The 16,522-nt window shown below is 38.5% G+C and overlaps 1 protein-coding gene across 9 annotated transcripts in view; it reads left to right on the top strand.

Moving 5' to 3' along the window:
* Nucleotides 1-16,522, top strand: part of KCNMB2 (potassium calcium-activated channel subfamily M regulatory beta subunit 2) — a 223,797-nt gene that overhangs the window by 74,147 nt on the left and 133,128 nt on the right. For 3 of the 9 annotated variants that reach the window (XM_070509403.1, XM_070509402.1, XM_070509405.1), the window contains one exon: nt 11,868-11,983. The exons of the other annotated variants lie outside the window; for them this stretch is intronic. In XM_070509403.1, the coding sequence (XP_070365504.1) occupies nt 11,904-11,983 (80 nt within the window). In that variant the 5' untranslated portion in view covers nt 11,868-11,903. The remainder of the gene's footprint in view (nt 1-11,867; nt 11,984-16,522) is intronic. 9 annotated transcript variants of the gene reach the window in all.

The following is a 16,522-nucleotide window of genomic DNA, read 5'->3' as shown; positions in this document are numbered from 1 at the left end:
ACTCTAATCTCAGACGTGCTGTTTGCTGCAATTCAAATTAAAGGGTATGGTGAGGGAAGCTGGGACCAAAGCTATTGACTAAAATTCAATTTATAGATTTTAGCTTCTCTTGACACTCCACTGGCTAACTAATTTGAGTTTTACTAACTGTTAATTGTTTTGATATAATTCTCAATCCATACAAGCATACCCAGCATAATGGATCTAGATGTTAACTCTCTTATGGAGAAAATAGCAATTCTAGCCACAGCTTCAAGTCACGCACGATTTCCAGCTTTGCCTAGAAGATATTTTCCCTTTAAAATAAAAAGAAGGCCTGTTTAGTTTGCATTCACTGCAACAGGTTGACAGTGCAACAGGTAGGGAAGCAGTTTAATTGAAGTTATGAATTATTCTGCGTCATCTGGGAGGCAAGACCATGTTACTCATGCTTTTGCTTCCTTTGGAAACAAAATAGCAGGATGCCTCAGGAAATGTACACATCTCAAAACAGAGGCTCAGGGCCCTGTCTGACTGTTGGGTGTGTCCCTCTGCCTATTGCCATAACAAACAATACCCTACAGCACAAAGAGAGGCTAGATTAAGGGGGAAAGACAACGCATAGAGAGTGCTGCAAAACCTCTCAGATCAAACCAAGACCAAGAATTTGGTCCAGGGATGCAAAACCTGATGCTAGACTCCTCAAAAGTCAAAATGAACAGCTGCCATCTTTCTGATACAGGATCTTAGGGAGAAATGTTTAAGAAGGCAGAATCAGGCAACTGAGATTAAATTTATGGAGCGCCTGTGACTTCACTGGTTTCTATTTATTTGAATGGTGAGCTCTAATGAAAATGCCTTTGAGGGGAAGGTCTTGGTCTCACCAGGCCTGAGGTGAAACAGGACAGATGGAAGCAGTGCAGGGCGCGGTGGCACGAGTCTGAGCCCAATGGAGAGGAAAAGTTTCCGCTCTCCCCCCCATGTGGAATGTACTGAGGCTCCTGGACTGTGGAGATCAAAAGGAATGATGTTTGTTTGGTTGTGTGATTTTTCGGCTTTGGGACACAGCAGGAGACGGCACCCTAGACAAGGCAGTGCTCTTCTGCAGTGGAAAGCCTGGAGGAAGGCCAGCAGTGCCCGGTGGACAAAGGCTTGACTGAGCAAATGCTCAACAGCCTGGGAGATGAGCCAAAATACCTGCTTGAGGAGGGTGCTTTACCGGTATGCTTGAGCTGCGGAAAGGTAAAAGCCAGCACAATTTGGATACAAAATACTGATTTGTTCTGCTCCCTTCCAACAGACTGGTGAGGCCTGAGCACATACACATTACCAAGACAAGTCTCACAGACATGGGATTCTGGTTTTCAATCATTATAATATCCCTTACACAGGTACCTATAAAAAATATATACACACATCCAAAAACACACCTTCCTCACAGTGAGCTCAGTTTTCACACCAGGCAGAGAAAAAAGCAAATGATAGGTTTAGATGTAACTGCAGTGGAACAGCTCTGAGAGGCTTCATTTCACAGATTTCTGTAAATTAGTAGGAATATCATTTGGCATCCTGCAATTCTCCACACCAAGTTCTCATCACTCTCGACACAGCTCTGCCCAGTCTCCTGCATCAAATTCCTTCTTCACTCAGGCTACATGGTCAAGCGAGAGAGCTGAAAAACTTTACATCTAGATGTACATTCTGTGTCTCTCTCACACACCAGTTATTCACCCCTGAGTCCGCATGGCCACATTTAAACGTTTATGTTCTGGCATAAAATTATTTTTCAGCTTAGTATGATTGTAAAGATCACTGTCTGGTAGATGATAAATTACTGTAATTATAAAAATCCAACACTTCAATTATTGCTCATTGCCTACTAATTCATAATCATTAGTACCAAAACAATTGTTACCGCCAGAGTTTCATAATTTTCCTGACATCACTGATCTTGAGACACAGAAAGGATATTCCATCTGCACACCTCATACAGTTTATGGTTTGTTCATTTGTACCAAATTCAGTACTTTTGGACTTCGGGTTTAAAATTAGATACAATAAATAATTCACTGCTGGAGGATTTGATGTGGTTGAAGCTGTGACTCAGATATGACAATAAATAAGAGGCTCATTTCTTTCCAATTCTCCAACTCCAACCCAGAGAGTCACAGCAAATTATTTCTCACACAAAACATCCCTTCAATTTAGATGAATTATGTTTTTCAGGGATATCATTTAAAAATGCAAATAGAGGGACCCATATCCTAAATAATTGCCTTGCAAGATCACTGTGTTGGGGACTTAGAAACATATAATCAGAAAGAAAAACACACTCCCTCAGCCTCTTGGTAACTTCAAGTGTCCAGTGTTCAATCTGTCTTCATGTGGAACAAATATGCAAAATTAGCCCAGTAACTTGAACAGGGCTTCTGGGGCCTCTTTCCAAGAACTATCTTTCTCTATCAGTGGGGTCTCTTCTGAGCGTTGCTTTTTCTGTTCCTGAAATCAGGAGTTTCCTATGACACAAGGGTGGAGAAGTATCTTATGACACAGGGGAGCTTTGATGAGAGGTATCTCATGACACAACAGAACTACAAATACTGGCAGAGAAGTGGTGAGCAGATCCTTTATCAATATCTAATAACCTTTAGAGGCTAATTAATTACAGTGATCTTTAATCTCTTCATTTTTATGATGAAATTACAGAACGAGAAAATTTCTGAGGTCCCACACCATCTGATTCTAATATTCTATGGGTCGGTGAAGGTAAATGATCTAGCACAAGTGAAATGAAGGTCATGCAGGAAGAGGTGCTTTATGAAGAAAACACTGACAAACTCATAGAGAGAAGCTGGGGACACTAGTCAGTCACAACGATGTAGAAGAAACTCAAGGCTCGTAATGAACCCTGCGTGTGGTGGTTATTTTGCATCTATGATATACCATTCCCCCTTTCTAACATCTTACTGGACATTCTCCTTGAAGGTTCTCTAAGATGGACTTTAAACTTATGATGCCCCACGGTGATTTCAGTATTTCTGTCAATCCTGCTTCCCCTACTGTTTCTGTTTCTATCAAGTGTTCCTAGCACCCTCTTAGCTGTACAGACTTCAAACTTATTACACCCCTCTCAGTCCCTGGAAACTCATCCAAATGTGGCTCAATCCTGCCAATTCTACTTCCACAGTCTATTACAGATGTATCCTTTTCACCATCAGCACTTTAGTTCACACCTCATTGTGGATTCCCACAATACCTCATTTACCTCCTCACCCCTTCTCTCTCTCTGGCAGCCAATCTATAAACGGCCACGAGAGTTCTTTCCCAAAGGGCAGGTCAGAGCCTATTATTCTTAAATACATTCAGTTGTACCCCTTAGTCTACACATAAAATTCAAACTCCCCAGACTGCTTTTGATTCCCACAATCTGGTTTCAACCAAACTGTTTTTGTTTATTTCCTTCTAATCTCTTTCACATACACTCCTAACTTACTGAAGTCCATTGTCTTTCCTCTATATTTTTCCTGTTTTTATTCCCCTCCATTGCCTTCACCATTATCTCTACATGTCTAAATCTACTCTTGTGTCAAGGCACCAATCAAATGCCACCTCTTCTCTGAAGCTTTTCCCCATCCTCCTGCTGGAAGTAATCTTTTCTACCTCCCAAACACTGATGGTGTTTAATCGACACCTCTCTTATGGCACTTCTCACTTTTTACGTTGAAATATTTCTTTAAAAAATGCTCATGACAAGAATGAAAACTCCTTGAGTAACGAATGGAGTGCCTTGTAAATTTTATGGTGCCATTCCATATATAGATTTAAGTTATTGAATATCTTATTAGACGAGACAGATATGAATAAATTACATTTCAGCCGGAAAGTATATTTGAAAGAATATATGAATTAGAGGGGTGGTTAAATGGGCTGTTCTCGTATAGACTAACAAATTGTTGCAGAACCCCTTCCATAGAAGCCTTGTAAAATAGCATTAGCCCGTCATTTATTTATGGTCCTTCCAAGATTCAAGTTGCTGGTTAGATGGTCTTTTGACATCTGTGAATCCAAGAAGCATCTTAAAATATTGCACATTGTTTAGGACAGAAGCAAGGTCGTGTTAGAACAATTCTAGCTGATTGTGTATTGATCTTTTATTATGTATCATGTAATATATTACATGCTTTTCATTAATTATCTTAATTCTCACAGTAATTTGATGAGGTCGTATGATTTTTCACTATTTTTCAGGTGGGAAGATTGAGACACAGATATAGTTAATAAATTGTCCAGGGTTAAACAACTAATAAATGGAAATCCCAGAAAGTAAACCAAAGTAACTTGACTCTAGAATTTACCCACTTTACCCTTGTACTACCCTGCCTCTGGTAGAGAAGAAAGAATATTGACCTTGAAGTTAGATAAGCGTTTGCTTCTTTCTCTGCTGTTTACTATTAGTTGTGTGATCTTGAACAAATTACTCGTCCTATCTGAGACTCACTTCATTACCTATAAAATGGTTAAAATAAGGTATTATTTTAACACCTACCTGGCAGAGTTCTTAACAGAAATAAATAAAATAATATCTCTATAACCCAACCTGAGGCTCCTCACCCTCAGGAGTACGTTTCCACTTCAGGAAAAAGATGCTTTTCTCAACCTGATCCTAAGTTGTCCATTCTCCTCCTACATGTTCTTTCCTATACTTTCACTGTCCTCGAGTCATCACTAATATCAAAGGCCTCCTGGAACATTAAAAAAATGGGACCCATTCTAGCATATCCACACCTATGTCCACCAATTAGCTCTATAAAACATGAGAAGGACATTTGAAATGTAAGGTTTTCTTTATTTTTTGGTCAAATTCTTGGTTTGTGTGCCCTTAAGAACATCCTCCTATTATTTCTGTATAGAATGAGGGATGGAATCAGAGAGCAGTATGAGGATGTATTAACCTCATGGCTAAAAGCAGGAGAGGAAAAGTCCTGCAGTTATATATTTAAGCGTCTAGTACAAAACCTGACGCAGAACAGATGTTGCATAAATATCAGTTGTCTTTCCTTGCTCCAGAAGGAAAATGGTGTCATGAAATACTGAAATGTTAAAAAGGAAAAAAACAAAAGCCCTCACGCTCTCGTGGACTATCTATCACAACTTGCTACAATCCAATGAAATGGGCACAAGATACAACCTCTATTGATAAGTCTCAATGCCTTGAAAGCTTTCCTCCTTTTCTTATACGTATGTTTGAAAACTCATTTGGATTAAAAAAAATAGTATTACCCACAACCAAAAATTAATTCCCAACTCACAGAGCCAAAATTCTCATTTTTTAATAAAGACCAACATGTCAATTTTTCTTTCATGAATTGTGCTTTGGATGTTGTACCTGAAAACTCACCACCAAAGCCACAGCCACCTACATTTTCTCCTACGTTTTCTCCCAGAAGTTTTATAGCTTTGTGTTTTGCATTTAGATCTACGATCTATTTTGAGTTGATTTTTGTGAAAGATGTAAAATCTTTGTCTAGGTTTGTTTGCTTGCTTGCTTGTTTGCTTGCATGTGGATGTCCGATTGGTCCAGCACCATTTGTTGAAAAGACTGTCTTTTGTCCATTGAATTGTCTTTGCTCCTTTGTGAAAGAGCAGCTGACTACATTTGTTTAGGTATACTTCTGGGCTCTCGGTTGTGTTCCATTGCCGATGTATGTATCATTTCACCAATATGTTCCACACTGTCTTGATTACTTTAACTTTATAGTCAGTCTCAAAGTCAGGCAGTATGAGTCCTGTTCTTCTTTAGTATTGTGTTAGTGACTCTAGGCCTTTGTCTTTCCACGTAAACTTTATAATCAGTTTGTCAATATCCGCAAAATAGCTTAGAGGGATTATGTTAAACCTGAAAATCAAGTTGGGAAGAACTGACATCTTAACCATATCTAGTCTTCTAATCCATGAATATGGAATATCTCTATTAATGTAGATTTTCTTTCATTTCTTTCATCAGAGTTTTGTGGTTTTCCATATATAGATCCTGTGCGTATTTTGTTGGATTTATACCTAAGAATTACTCTTTTTGGTACAATATTAAATAATATTATTTTCCTTTAATTTCAAATTCCATTTGTTTATTGCTGGTGTATAGGAAAGCAATTGACTTTTGTATATTAACCTTGTATCTTGTGATAACTAATCACTTATTAGTTCTAAGAGTTTTTTTAATGAGTTTTTTGGGGTTTTCTGCATAGACAATCATATAATCTCTGAAGAAATAAAATTTTATTTCTTCTTTCTGAAACTGTATTCCTTTTATTTGTTTTTCATGTCTTAACTTTAATAACTAGGACTTTCAGAACAATGTGAAGTAGAAGTGGTGAGAGAAAATTCTTCCCTTGTTCCTGATCTTAGGGGGAAAGAATTCAGTTTCTCACCATTAAGTATGTTAACTGTAGGTTTTCTGTACCTGTTCATTATCAAGTTGAGAAAGTTCCCCTCTAACAGTAGTTTGTTGAGAGTTTTTATCATGAATGGAAAGATCTCATTTTTAAAGACTCCAACTTTTCTTTTAACTTTTATTTTTCATCTCTACATGCTTCCAAATTGTGCTTACTTACCCATTTTATTTTTATACCCTTGGTTCCTAAAATGGTATAATTAAGCCATCTGGAGATTTTTATAAGACTTCATAAATAGCCAGGATTTTGCCCCCAGGTAAAATAAATTACTGTAATCATGTCTAATAACACACAATAGTTTATTCTAAGTATCTCTAAGATTGGTTTGGGGAAAAACAATCAAGATAGAGCTTCTGTTTCTTATAACATAACTTTCAGCAAGTGGATGCTGTAGACATGCATACATGGGATGCCTTGACATGGATATTGTGAGTCAAATGATGAGAATGGTGTCCAAGTAAAAAAGCAAAGATTTCTCCTTTTCTAAGAAGGATTTGCTTATCTATGAGAAATAGCAGTTTAATAAGATGAATGTAGAATGAAGATCAGAGTTCTAGCCAGGTTCATTCATTAAGTAGTTGTGTAATCTTGGGCAAGTCATCTGACATCTCTCCAGTTCTGTGGTCTCATTTGTCAAGTGCAATGACAATAATAACCACCACCACCACTGTGTGCTCCCCATCTACTTCACAGTATTAATTCAGAGCTAAACAGGATGATAGATGTGAAACTGCTTTTTTTGTAATTTTCAAGCACAACAAAAATGAAAAGCATTATTATTATTAGAACTGCAAATTAGAAAGAAGGATTCTGACATTCTCTCATCAGATTTTTACACTTAAACTCCATCATTGAGGCAATTACATTTTCTGGGATTTCAAGCTTTTAGTTGAAATTCATTGCTAGAGTAAAACCCATGTGGGGTGATCACAACACTAAAGGCTGAAGTTTTCAAACATAGCACCAATTTCCAGTCTGGCCCGATCACACTGGCATGAAAATAACACTGTTGTGTCAGTTTGACTTATTTAATCCACTTCTTCACCAGTCAAATGAGGTAACTGGTCATTTAGAGGGGCTCTTGATGGTGGGTTTGAATCAGAAAGTGAGAATATTTAGCTGTTCTAAATGGTGTGGAAATAACCAGCTTCAGCTTTCCCCACTCGTGCAAGATATTTCACACAGCAAGTTATTTGCAGAGTCAGTTATCCCTTCACATGGCTAATGCTGAGCTCCAACCATGTGTCAGGTACCATGCAGGACATATAAAGCCAAAAGAAAAGGTCCCCGCCATACAAACATACCATGAAATACAACTCAGCAACAAAAAGAAAAAAACGATTGCAGGCAACAATCTGGATGAACCTCAAGGAAATTGTGCTGAGTGAAAAAAGCCAATCTCAAAAAGATGTCTACTGCATGATTTCATGAAAAAACATTCACGAAGTAACATTCATGAAATAACATAATTATAGAGATGGAGAATGGAATAGTGGTTGCCAGGGGTTAGGGATGAGAGCGGAGGGGTTGGAAGTGACTATAAAGAGGTCACATGAGATGATGGTACAATTAAGTTTCCTGATTAGCGTGGTGGTTACACAAAGTTAAACATGTGACAAAGCTGTATAGTGCTATATAAACACACACACCCACAAGTGCATGTATAGCTGATGAACCTGAATAAGCTCTAGGGACTGTGTCAGTGTCAATTTCTTGATTTTTATATTGTACCATAGCTGTGTAAAATGCTAACATTAGCAGAGACTGCGGGAAAGGTGTGCAGGACTTCCCTGTACATTTGTTTGCAACTTTCTATGAATCTATAATTATTTCAAAACATAAAGTTCAAAAAAGACAAGTTCCCCATAGAATGTACAGCATCAAGAGTGAACCATAATGTAAACCATGGACTTTGGGCAATCTAGGTGCAGCAATTGACACAAATGTACCACTCTGGTGGGGAATGTTGATATTGGGGGAGGCTCTGTATGTGTGGGGATAGAGGATATATGGGAAATCACTGTACCTTCCCCTCAATTTTGCTCTGACCCTAAAACTGCTCTAAGAAAAAGTCTTAACTAAAAAAGTCAAAAGAATAATATTTCATCACATATGAAAATTATATGAAATTTAAATGTCAGTGTCCTTAATAAAGTTTTATTGGAACACACACACACAGAGAAAAGAGATGAGGTCCCTTCCCTCCAGGAGCTAAAAGTCAGATCTCTTTGATCTCCCCAACCTGTAGGAACCAATAGGTTCTAGTCACAGAAATACCTCAAATTTCAGTCCCTCCAGCCTGACCTTCCCAGGATCTTACCCTTTTATTGTTGGGATCCTTCAGGGGTCTCTCACATGTGCCGCCTCCTCCCCCCTCAATCTCCATTGCTCACTGAATCACCACTGCCTTATTTCTCAAACTGTCTATGAAAATGCTGAGTCGTTTTTTAATACCTTCATCCCTGAAGAGCTCAGACCTCATCCATGGAGCTACTAGAGGAATAGGCAATGTCTTCTCCATCCCTCTTCACACTGCACACCTTTAGACATCCAAACAATAGCCTTCTCACAGACCACGTCCCCCAGGACAAACCAGCACGGGAAATATATCCCTAAGGGTCCGCCAGTTCCACCACTTCACCAGCCATGTCTGGTTGTCAGGAGTCATTTAGAGTCCTATAACAACGATAAGGTCCAATGTGTGAATAAAGTACTTAACCAGAGTACCTAATCAGGGAAGGCTTCCAAGAAGCTAGTGTTCGACTGAGACTTCAAAGTAAAGGAGAAACTCTAGGGAGAAAGAAGGAAAGAGACAATTCCAGGCAAAAGAAACCTGTGTACAAAGACACTGAGAAAGCACATCGTAGAATGATTAGTGGCTCACTATTGGAATACTGATGTTTGGGGGTGGGGGCAGGTGGCAGAGACGAAGACTGGCACCCAGCACTGATGATTTCCAAGGCTCATGTCCTGTGACTGAGAAACATGCTCAGACACAACTCCATGAGAAACACTGTGCTCTGTCACACCTAGGGCTTACATCCATTCTGAGGCACCTAGAACCCAAGCTGTCCAGCTTGGCAGGCTGTCCTCAGCACTGGAGTGGCAGTGTGATGATTGAGGCCAAGAAAGGGCTGCTTTTGCCCCAGTGCACTCACTGGCCATCCTTAAGCTAAATGTAATGTGTGTGTGTATGTGCGTGTGTGCATCACCAGCTTCTGCTCTCTGACTTATGTCAGTTTCTGCTGTAGACCCACCCTTCCTTTTGCACCCTGTCCAAAGCCGTGAGGCAGAGTGGAGGGCAAACGTGGTGTTACAGAAGCACTGGACTTGGAACCAGACGATCATAGTAGGAGTCAAAGTTTCACATCCCTGACAAGCTACGTGCACCTAGCAAGGTCATTTTATTGAGCTTTAGTTTACTTACCATAAAATGGGGATAAGAATCCACTATACAGAGCTCTTGTTAAATTAAATGGAGAAATATATGTAAAAATGCCTTTCACGGGCCTTCAGACCTAAGAGATATGTTCTTGTTTTTTATGCTTTGGCTTTCTGTTTCTAATGGTAGTTCCCCTCCCTGTTCAAAATCCAAGATGTTCGTGTGTTCTCTCACCACTGTTCACATTTGGAATTCTCCTAATGCAAACCCCTGGGAGGACAATTTTAGTGCCCTGTGTTTCTTTGGAAGGAGAAGGAAAGACCAGTAGAGGGAGGTGAATTGAAACCAAGAACGAAAGGCAGCCAGCGAAGGGACAATATCAAGCCAGCTACCTCTTCAGGTCACTGATGTAGAATCCTACCAGGAAAGCCCTAGAAGCCAGTGTAGAAGGGCACTTCAGAGAAAGTGGTATTTTTTATCCAGTCACTGGTTAGGGGTGCTGCTGGTGGAGCATAATGTCACTTCTTAATGGAACTTCTGTCCTGCTGAGCAGGCCTGAGAAAGCCCACAGGCGAGACACATAGTTACTCATGGCAGACAATTGGAAGTCATACACTGAGATGGTGAGGAAGAGAATAAGGGTGAAGCACCAAGATTGAATGAGTCTGAGAAACACAGAGGTGTCAAGATGACCAAAAGTCTCAGTGCGTACATTTACCTTTCAACAGAAGAAAATGTATTACCTATTTAACAAATAGCAGGATTTCTGGCACCACTTGGGAGGGGGCAGATGTTTTATGGGGTCCTCCTGGAACGATATAATGAGAACATATTTTTTCCAGATAGAAGTAAGGCAGGCCTCCATCTCTGGCATCCATCTGCATGCACTAACCTGCATCCAAAGTTATGACTTTCAAAAAAGAGTCTCTGATGTGAACACAAGAAAATGTAGTTAGTATCACAAAAGGAGACAGTGTCCAGAGAAGTGGATCTGGGAACATTTGCTTCCTGAGGGCATCTGTCTCCCTGCCTAGCTGATAGTCCTGGAGAGACAGTTTCAGGATCACAGGCAAATACAACAGCTGTAAGGCAGAGTCCAAGGCACGCTACCACCTGCACTGGGCTCTGGAAACAGGCAAGGATTTGGCAAGGGCTCAATGTCTGTGACACAGGTTGCAATGAATAATGAGGCACATTAATTTGTTTCTTCCAAATTATAAAGCTTGGTTTAACTCCTGGCTTCATATTGGCCCAGACTTAGCATAAGTTTGCTATGCAGGCCAGAAAAGAGTAGGCTGAGTCTCCAAGGGGCAAATGGCATCTGTTCCTCTGACTTAAAAGAGGGTAAAAAGGAAACAGTTTCAAGATGTTGGGTGTAGCCCAGGGCAAACAGGAAAAGGATCTGCTACTGTGGATGCTGCTGAAGTCGCTCCTTCCAGGCCAGCGAATCTGAGGGTTAGTCAGATAGGACTGCAGACGAGAGGGTGGTGGAGCGCTCTCTGGCATCAATCTCCCAAACCACAACTCCAGATAGTAAGTTAATAGGGTGTCGTACTGTTAATAAACTTGGTCTGGCCATGGTGACAGAGTTCATTAGAGAATATTTATCCTCCACTCAAGCAGGAGAAAAATGACTTCAATAAAAACTATGCCAGCTCCACAGATACATGATCTTTATTAAAAAGCATTTTCAGTAGTAGAATTCATTACATATTCACATAATTAATCTGGATCCACCTCTCCATATGTATTATTGTTGGATAAATTCTAGTAAACTTTAAGGAAAATAAATACGTTCTTACAGCTATATTGTAATTGAAAATAGACGTAATAAAGAAGACAATTATAAAGTGTGTTTATATTGTGATTTTGTGGGGTCGATTTTTAATCTCTCCAGATCAAAGTAAAGAACCAACCTGCCTTCTGATGAATCGTCCTGGGTTGCACGTACATTGATGCAGGCAGAAGGAGAAGCGAAAGGGAGAAGATTCTTCCCAGGCAGCTGAAGTTTATTACTTGTGTGCTTTTTCCATCTTTTCCTTTTTATATTCTAGAAATACACTCAAGGCAAAATTTAGAGACCAAAGTGAATGAGGAAAAAGAGCATAGCTGCTTTCTATCAGGATCTGGCAATGTCTTGTAGTTCGAAGACCTGCAGAATCGAAACAACGTGAGTTAAAATCCTAGTGCCACCTCGTATAAGCATAGAAAAGTTACTTGAACTCTCTGAACCCAAATTTCATCATCTACAAAACATGAATAAGAAGGCTACATCACAGCATTTTGAGGATTAATTGAGAATATATGCTACTCATCTATAACATATTATGTACTTAAAAATAGTTAAGTAGGGGCTGGCCCGGTGGCATACCGGTTAAGTTCGCACACTCCACTTTGGCAGCCCGGGATTTGCAGGTTCGGATGCTGGGTGTAGACCTCTTATCAAGCCGTGCTGTGGCAGGTGTCTCACATACAAAATAGAGAAAGAACGGCACAGATGTTAGCTCAGGGCCAATCTTCTTCAGCAAAAAGAGGATTGGCAGCAGATATTAGCTCAGGGCTAATCTTCCTCAAAAAACAAAAGGGTTAACTGGCCTTTACTTCATGTTATTTTGAATAACCAAGTCAGGTTTTTTCATTTATTTAAAAAAATCTTTATTGAACATCTACCATGGGCCAGTCATAATGTTTTAGGTTCTGGGGATACAGAAATGAACAATATGGGCATGATCCTGACTGCCTTAAAGTAAAAAAGATAGTCATTGAACAAATACTTACTAGTAATTCATGAAAAATAAGGGTTTTGTTTCAAGCAAAACGAATAAAGCCATAGTGATTTATTATTATTTTCAAGCAGGAGTATCAGTAATGCTTCAATATAATAATGTATAAAAATAATCTCTAAAAATAAGTTAGAGATCTACGTATTCTTGAAATATCCATAGTATTGTTGTTCATATTTGATCTATATAAAAAGCAGCATTTTATAAATAAGTTGTTTCTTTGTCCTCTTAACACTGTTTTTGAGTGAAGTATTCCTGTTTCATATAAACCTCACTTCCAAGCTCTGCTTAGTGCTCTACAGTATGCATAGATCACATTTTATTTATCTGTTCTCCTAGCCGTAGGCGCCTAAATTGCTTTACCTCCTTGCTACTATAAGCAATTTGGCAAATAAACATCGCCACACATATATTCTTATGAATCTATTGAAGAGTTTTTTGGTATGTATATATATCCAGACATCTGATTTTGCGTACTTAATGTCACTGATAGATTTTTGTATCATTTTCCAATTCCCCGTCTCCTTGCTAAAGCATGGCATTATTTGATGTGCTGATATTTGTTATGTGACAGATGGAGAGTGGTATTTCCTTGTTTTTTAAATTTGCATTTCTCTAATTTTTATATTGTTCATATCTTAGTATGATTATTAGGTTAATTATATCCTTCAGTTTGTGGCACATAGATATCTCATCCTCTAAATAATATTGTTGTCCATTTTTCTATTAGGTTTCCTGCCATTTCTTACTGATTTATAATTACCAGCATGTATGGTTTAGATGTTAGTATTCTTTGTTTTACACTTTGCAAATAACTTCTCTCAGTTTGTCATCTTCTGATAGTTTTACCTATGCTTTCTTTCATTGAATATAATCTATGTTTTGATGTAATTAAATCTTTCACCTTTGCCCTTTATGTTTTAAGGTCTTTTGGTCTTGTTCCAGAAATTCTTCCCCATATAGAAATTACAGATATTCTCAAACATCACCTTCCATTTTCTTTATATTTTTACTATTCTCATTTAGAATTTATTTTAATTAGAGACATTTTACATATGAAGTGAAGTAGGGATCAACTTTTTTTCCATATGATGAGTCAATTCTCACAACACTATCTGTAAAATTCTCTCTTTTATCCACTGGTTTGTGAAGTTGTTTATAATATACAACTGTGGCCTTATTAATATGCTTTAAATATTTAAATTTAATAATGTTATATGTTTAGTATTGAGTAAGAAAATTCCCCTCTTTGCTCTTTTTTTTCCCTCCTTTAATTATTGTAGCTACTTCTGGACCTTTAGTTGTCTATACATTGTTTAGAATTAATTTGTCAAGTTTCCCTTCAAAATTCTTCTGGTATTTTAATTGAATTTACACCAATAAATTAATTCAGAGATTATTGAACCTTGAGGCTTTAGGTTACATATCTAGCCAATTCTCTTTCTTTTTAGGTCAATGTTAGCATTTGATACATTTCCAAAAATTTGTCAGTTTCATTTCATTCAAATTTATTAGCATCAATGATTCACTGTTTTTTATTATATTTTTAATTTATTTTTTACTGTGTCTATTTTCCTTATTTCATTCTGTATTTCAAGTATTTTCACTTATCTTTTTAATTAGTCTTGCCATTGATTGATTTCTCTTGTTTGTCTTTTCAAAGAAGGAAATTTTGGTTTGATTTATACACACTTATAAAATACTTTAGACTGAAGAGCAGTAAAAGCATCTCATGCCAACATATGAAGGATATGGTTAAAATAGCATTTATGGGAAAATTTATAGTTTTCAATATATTTATCACAAAACAAGAAGGACCAAAAATTTGAACTGAACGTTCAGTTCAAGTGAGCAATAGAGCAAACCCAAAGAAATAAGAGGAAAGAAATAGTAAAATTAATGGCAAAAATCAATGAGAGAGAGAAAAAAAAAAAATAGCCAAAATTGACAATTTATGCTTTTTAAAGTGCTGTTACATAGATGACATCTCTTGGGGCTTGACTTTACACTGTAGACTAGTACATAAGCTAAAAAAAAAAAAAAGCTGGGATTTTTGTTGTTTGCTTTCATTGTTTTGTTATTGAAATGTTGAGAGTTTTGGTAAGAAAAACCATAGAGGCAAAGATATTTAAATTAGCAAACAGTAAAGTGGAGCTTTGTTACTGTCCTTACTGAAAGATGGTATAGCACGCTTGTTTAAAAGGACAAGCTCCACATTCAGCCCGAATAGGTTCAATGTTTGGCTCCACCACTTCCTTGCTATGTGATCTCAGGCTCTCTAAGCCTCAGTTTCCTCATTTGCAACATGGGGAGCATAATGGTTTCAGCCTCAGAGAGCAGTCATAAGAATTAAATGAGATAAAATAAAGTATATAATGTGCTTAGCATAATGCTCAGTAAATGTTAGCTCTCTCTGTGTCTGGGTCTTAGTAAACTGTATTATATTTAAATACCCTCTTCAAATGGAGAAGAAAATCTTGGATAAACTAAGAATGCATGCTTGAGTATTAATTTTAATTCTCCCATAAATGTGATAGTACTGTGTAAATAAGAATATACCCAAATCCAGACTTAACGTGGCAGAAGCCAGCTTCAAACCACAGGTGAGAAATTCAATGACAAAGAGCTCATGCAGAATGGTCTCTGTGTTTCATCTGCTAGAAGTAGCCAGTGGAATGGAAATAAGGCATCACAGCTCTAGCCCAGATGAAGTGCTCAGAAACTGAAAGAGAAAGCTTTTTACAGTGACTGGAAAAGCTCTACACACCTACCAGGGCAGTGTAGACCCTCCTGGGGTTGATTGCCCTTTGAGCTTTTTCAATCTTTTCTACAGAGGATTCTCAGGAAAAGACAGAAGGTGATGGAGAGAAAGTGTGGGCAGTGAGACAGCCCCACAGAAGTGAGGACAGTGCTGTTACTTCCTCATCTGAGGAGTGGGGTTTCCAGAGAGGCTGGGAGGGTCCAGGCCTCAGTGTAAGCTAAGAATGCCCCCCTGGGCCCTCAGTCCTGGGAACCACACTTCCAAAGCAGTGCCTCGGACCTCCAAGGCTTTCCCCAGAGCCCCATGCTGGAAGGTTATTTTTGTAAAGCACGAGAGCTTCCCAGCCTTTCTGAATTTCACAGCCTGCCATTAGAATTCACTTTCCTCACAGGGAAAATGGGAGGGCTGCATCCCAGGAGCCGCCAGCCCCCTTTATCTGGAGATGGAATGGTAATGGAACCAAGTGGGACTGGTACCTTCTCCATAAAGGAGGCCCACAAGAGGCATATTGTTACGTTTTCGGAAATGACCACAATTTGTCTCATATCCAGACATGCAAATATGCTGTAAACATGATAAAAGCAGGCTTACATGTAAACATGACCTCGAAAGTACCAACTAAGACCCCAGTTATGTTACATTAATATAACTGGGAGTCTGTGTTTAATTTCTTCTGAGATATCTTCACAGTCTGCTAAACACAAATGGAACTCTATTTCTAACAACTACAGTCCAGCGAGAATGAAAGCTACGAGTTTCCAGAAATGATTCTCCAGGAACAGGCAGTTTCTTTTCTTTAGTAGGTTAATAAGCATTAATGCTAATGAATGCTGAATTGAAATGATATTCCTTTAAAGTGGAAGTTATCACCTGAGAATTCATCTTGAATAACGGCATTATAGCATATGTCAGGAAGGTGTTAATCAGTCTAATAGAAAAGGTGACAGGATGTTCTTGCAACCATCTTAAGGAATGCTGTACTCATCTCAGCCCATATTCTAAGTCTTCTGTGTGAAGTTTAAATAGCGTACATCAAAATGATTAAAATGCACCTTCCTTGGAGTAAAGGAGACAATAGCAGGCGCCACTAAAGAAAAACAAGGGACTCAATGAAACCCAAATGCAGAGTGGGTCTCTCAGAGTTTCATTGGTTGAGCACCTACTG

The sequence above is a fragment of the Equus asinus genome, chromosome 5, assembly GCF_041296235.1.
Source record: "Equus asinus isolate D_3611 breed Donkey chromosome 5, EquAss-T2T_v2, whole genome shotgun sequence".
Classification (NCBI taxonomy): Eukaryota; Metazoa; Chordata; class Mammalia; order Perissodactyla; family Equidae; genus Equus; species Equus asinus.
This window is presented reverse-complemented; position numbering and strand designations above follow the sequence as displayed.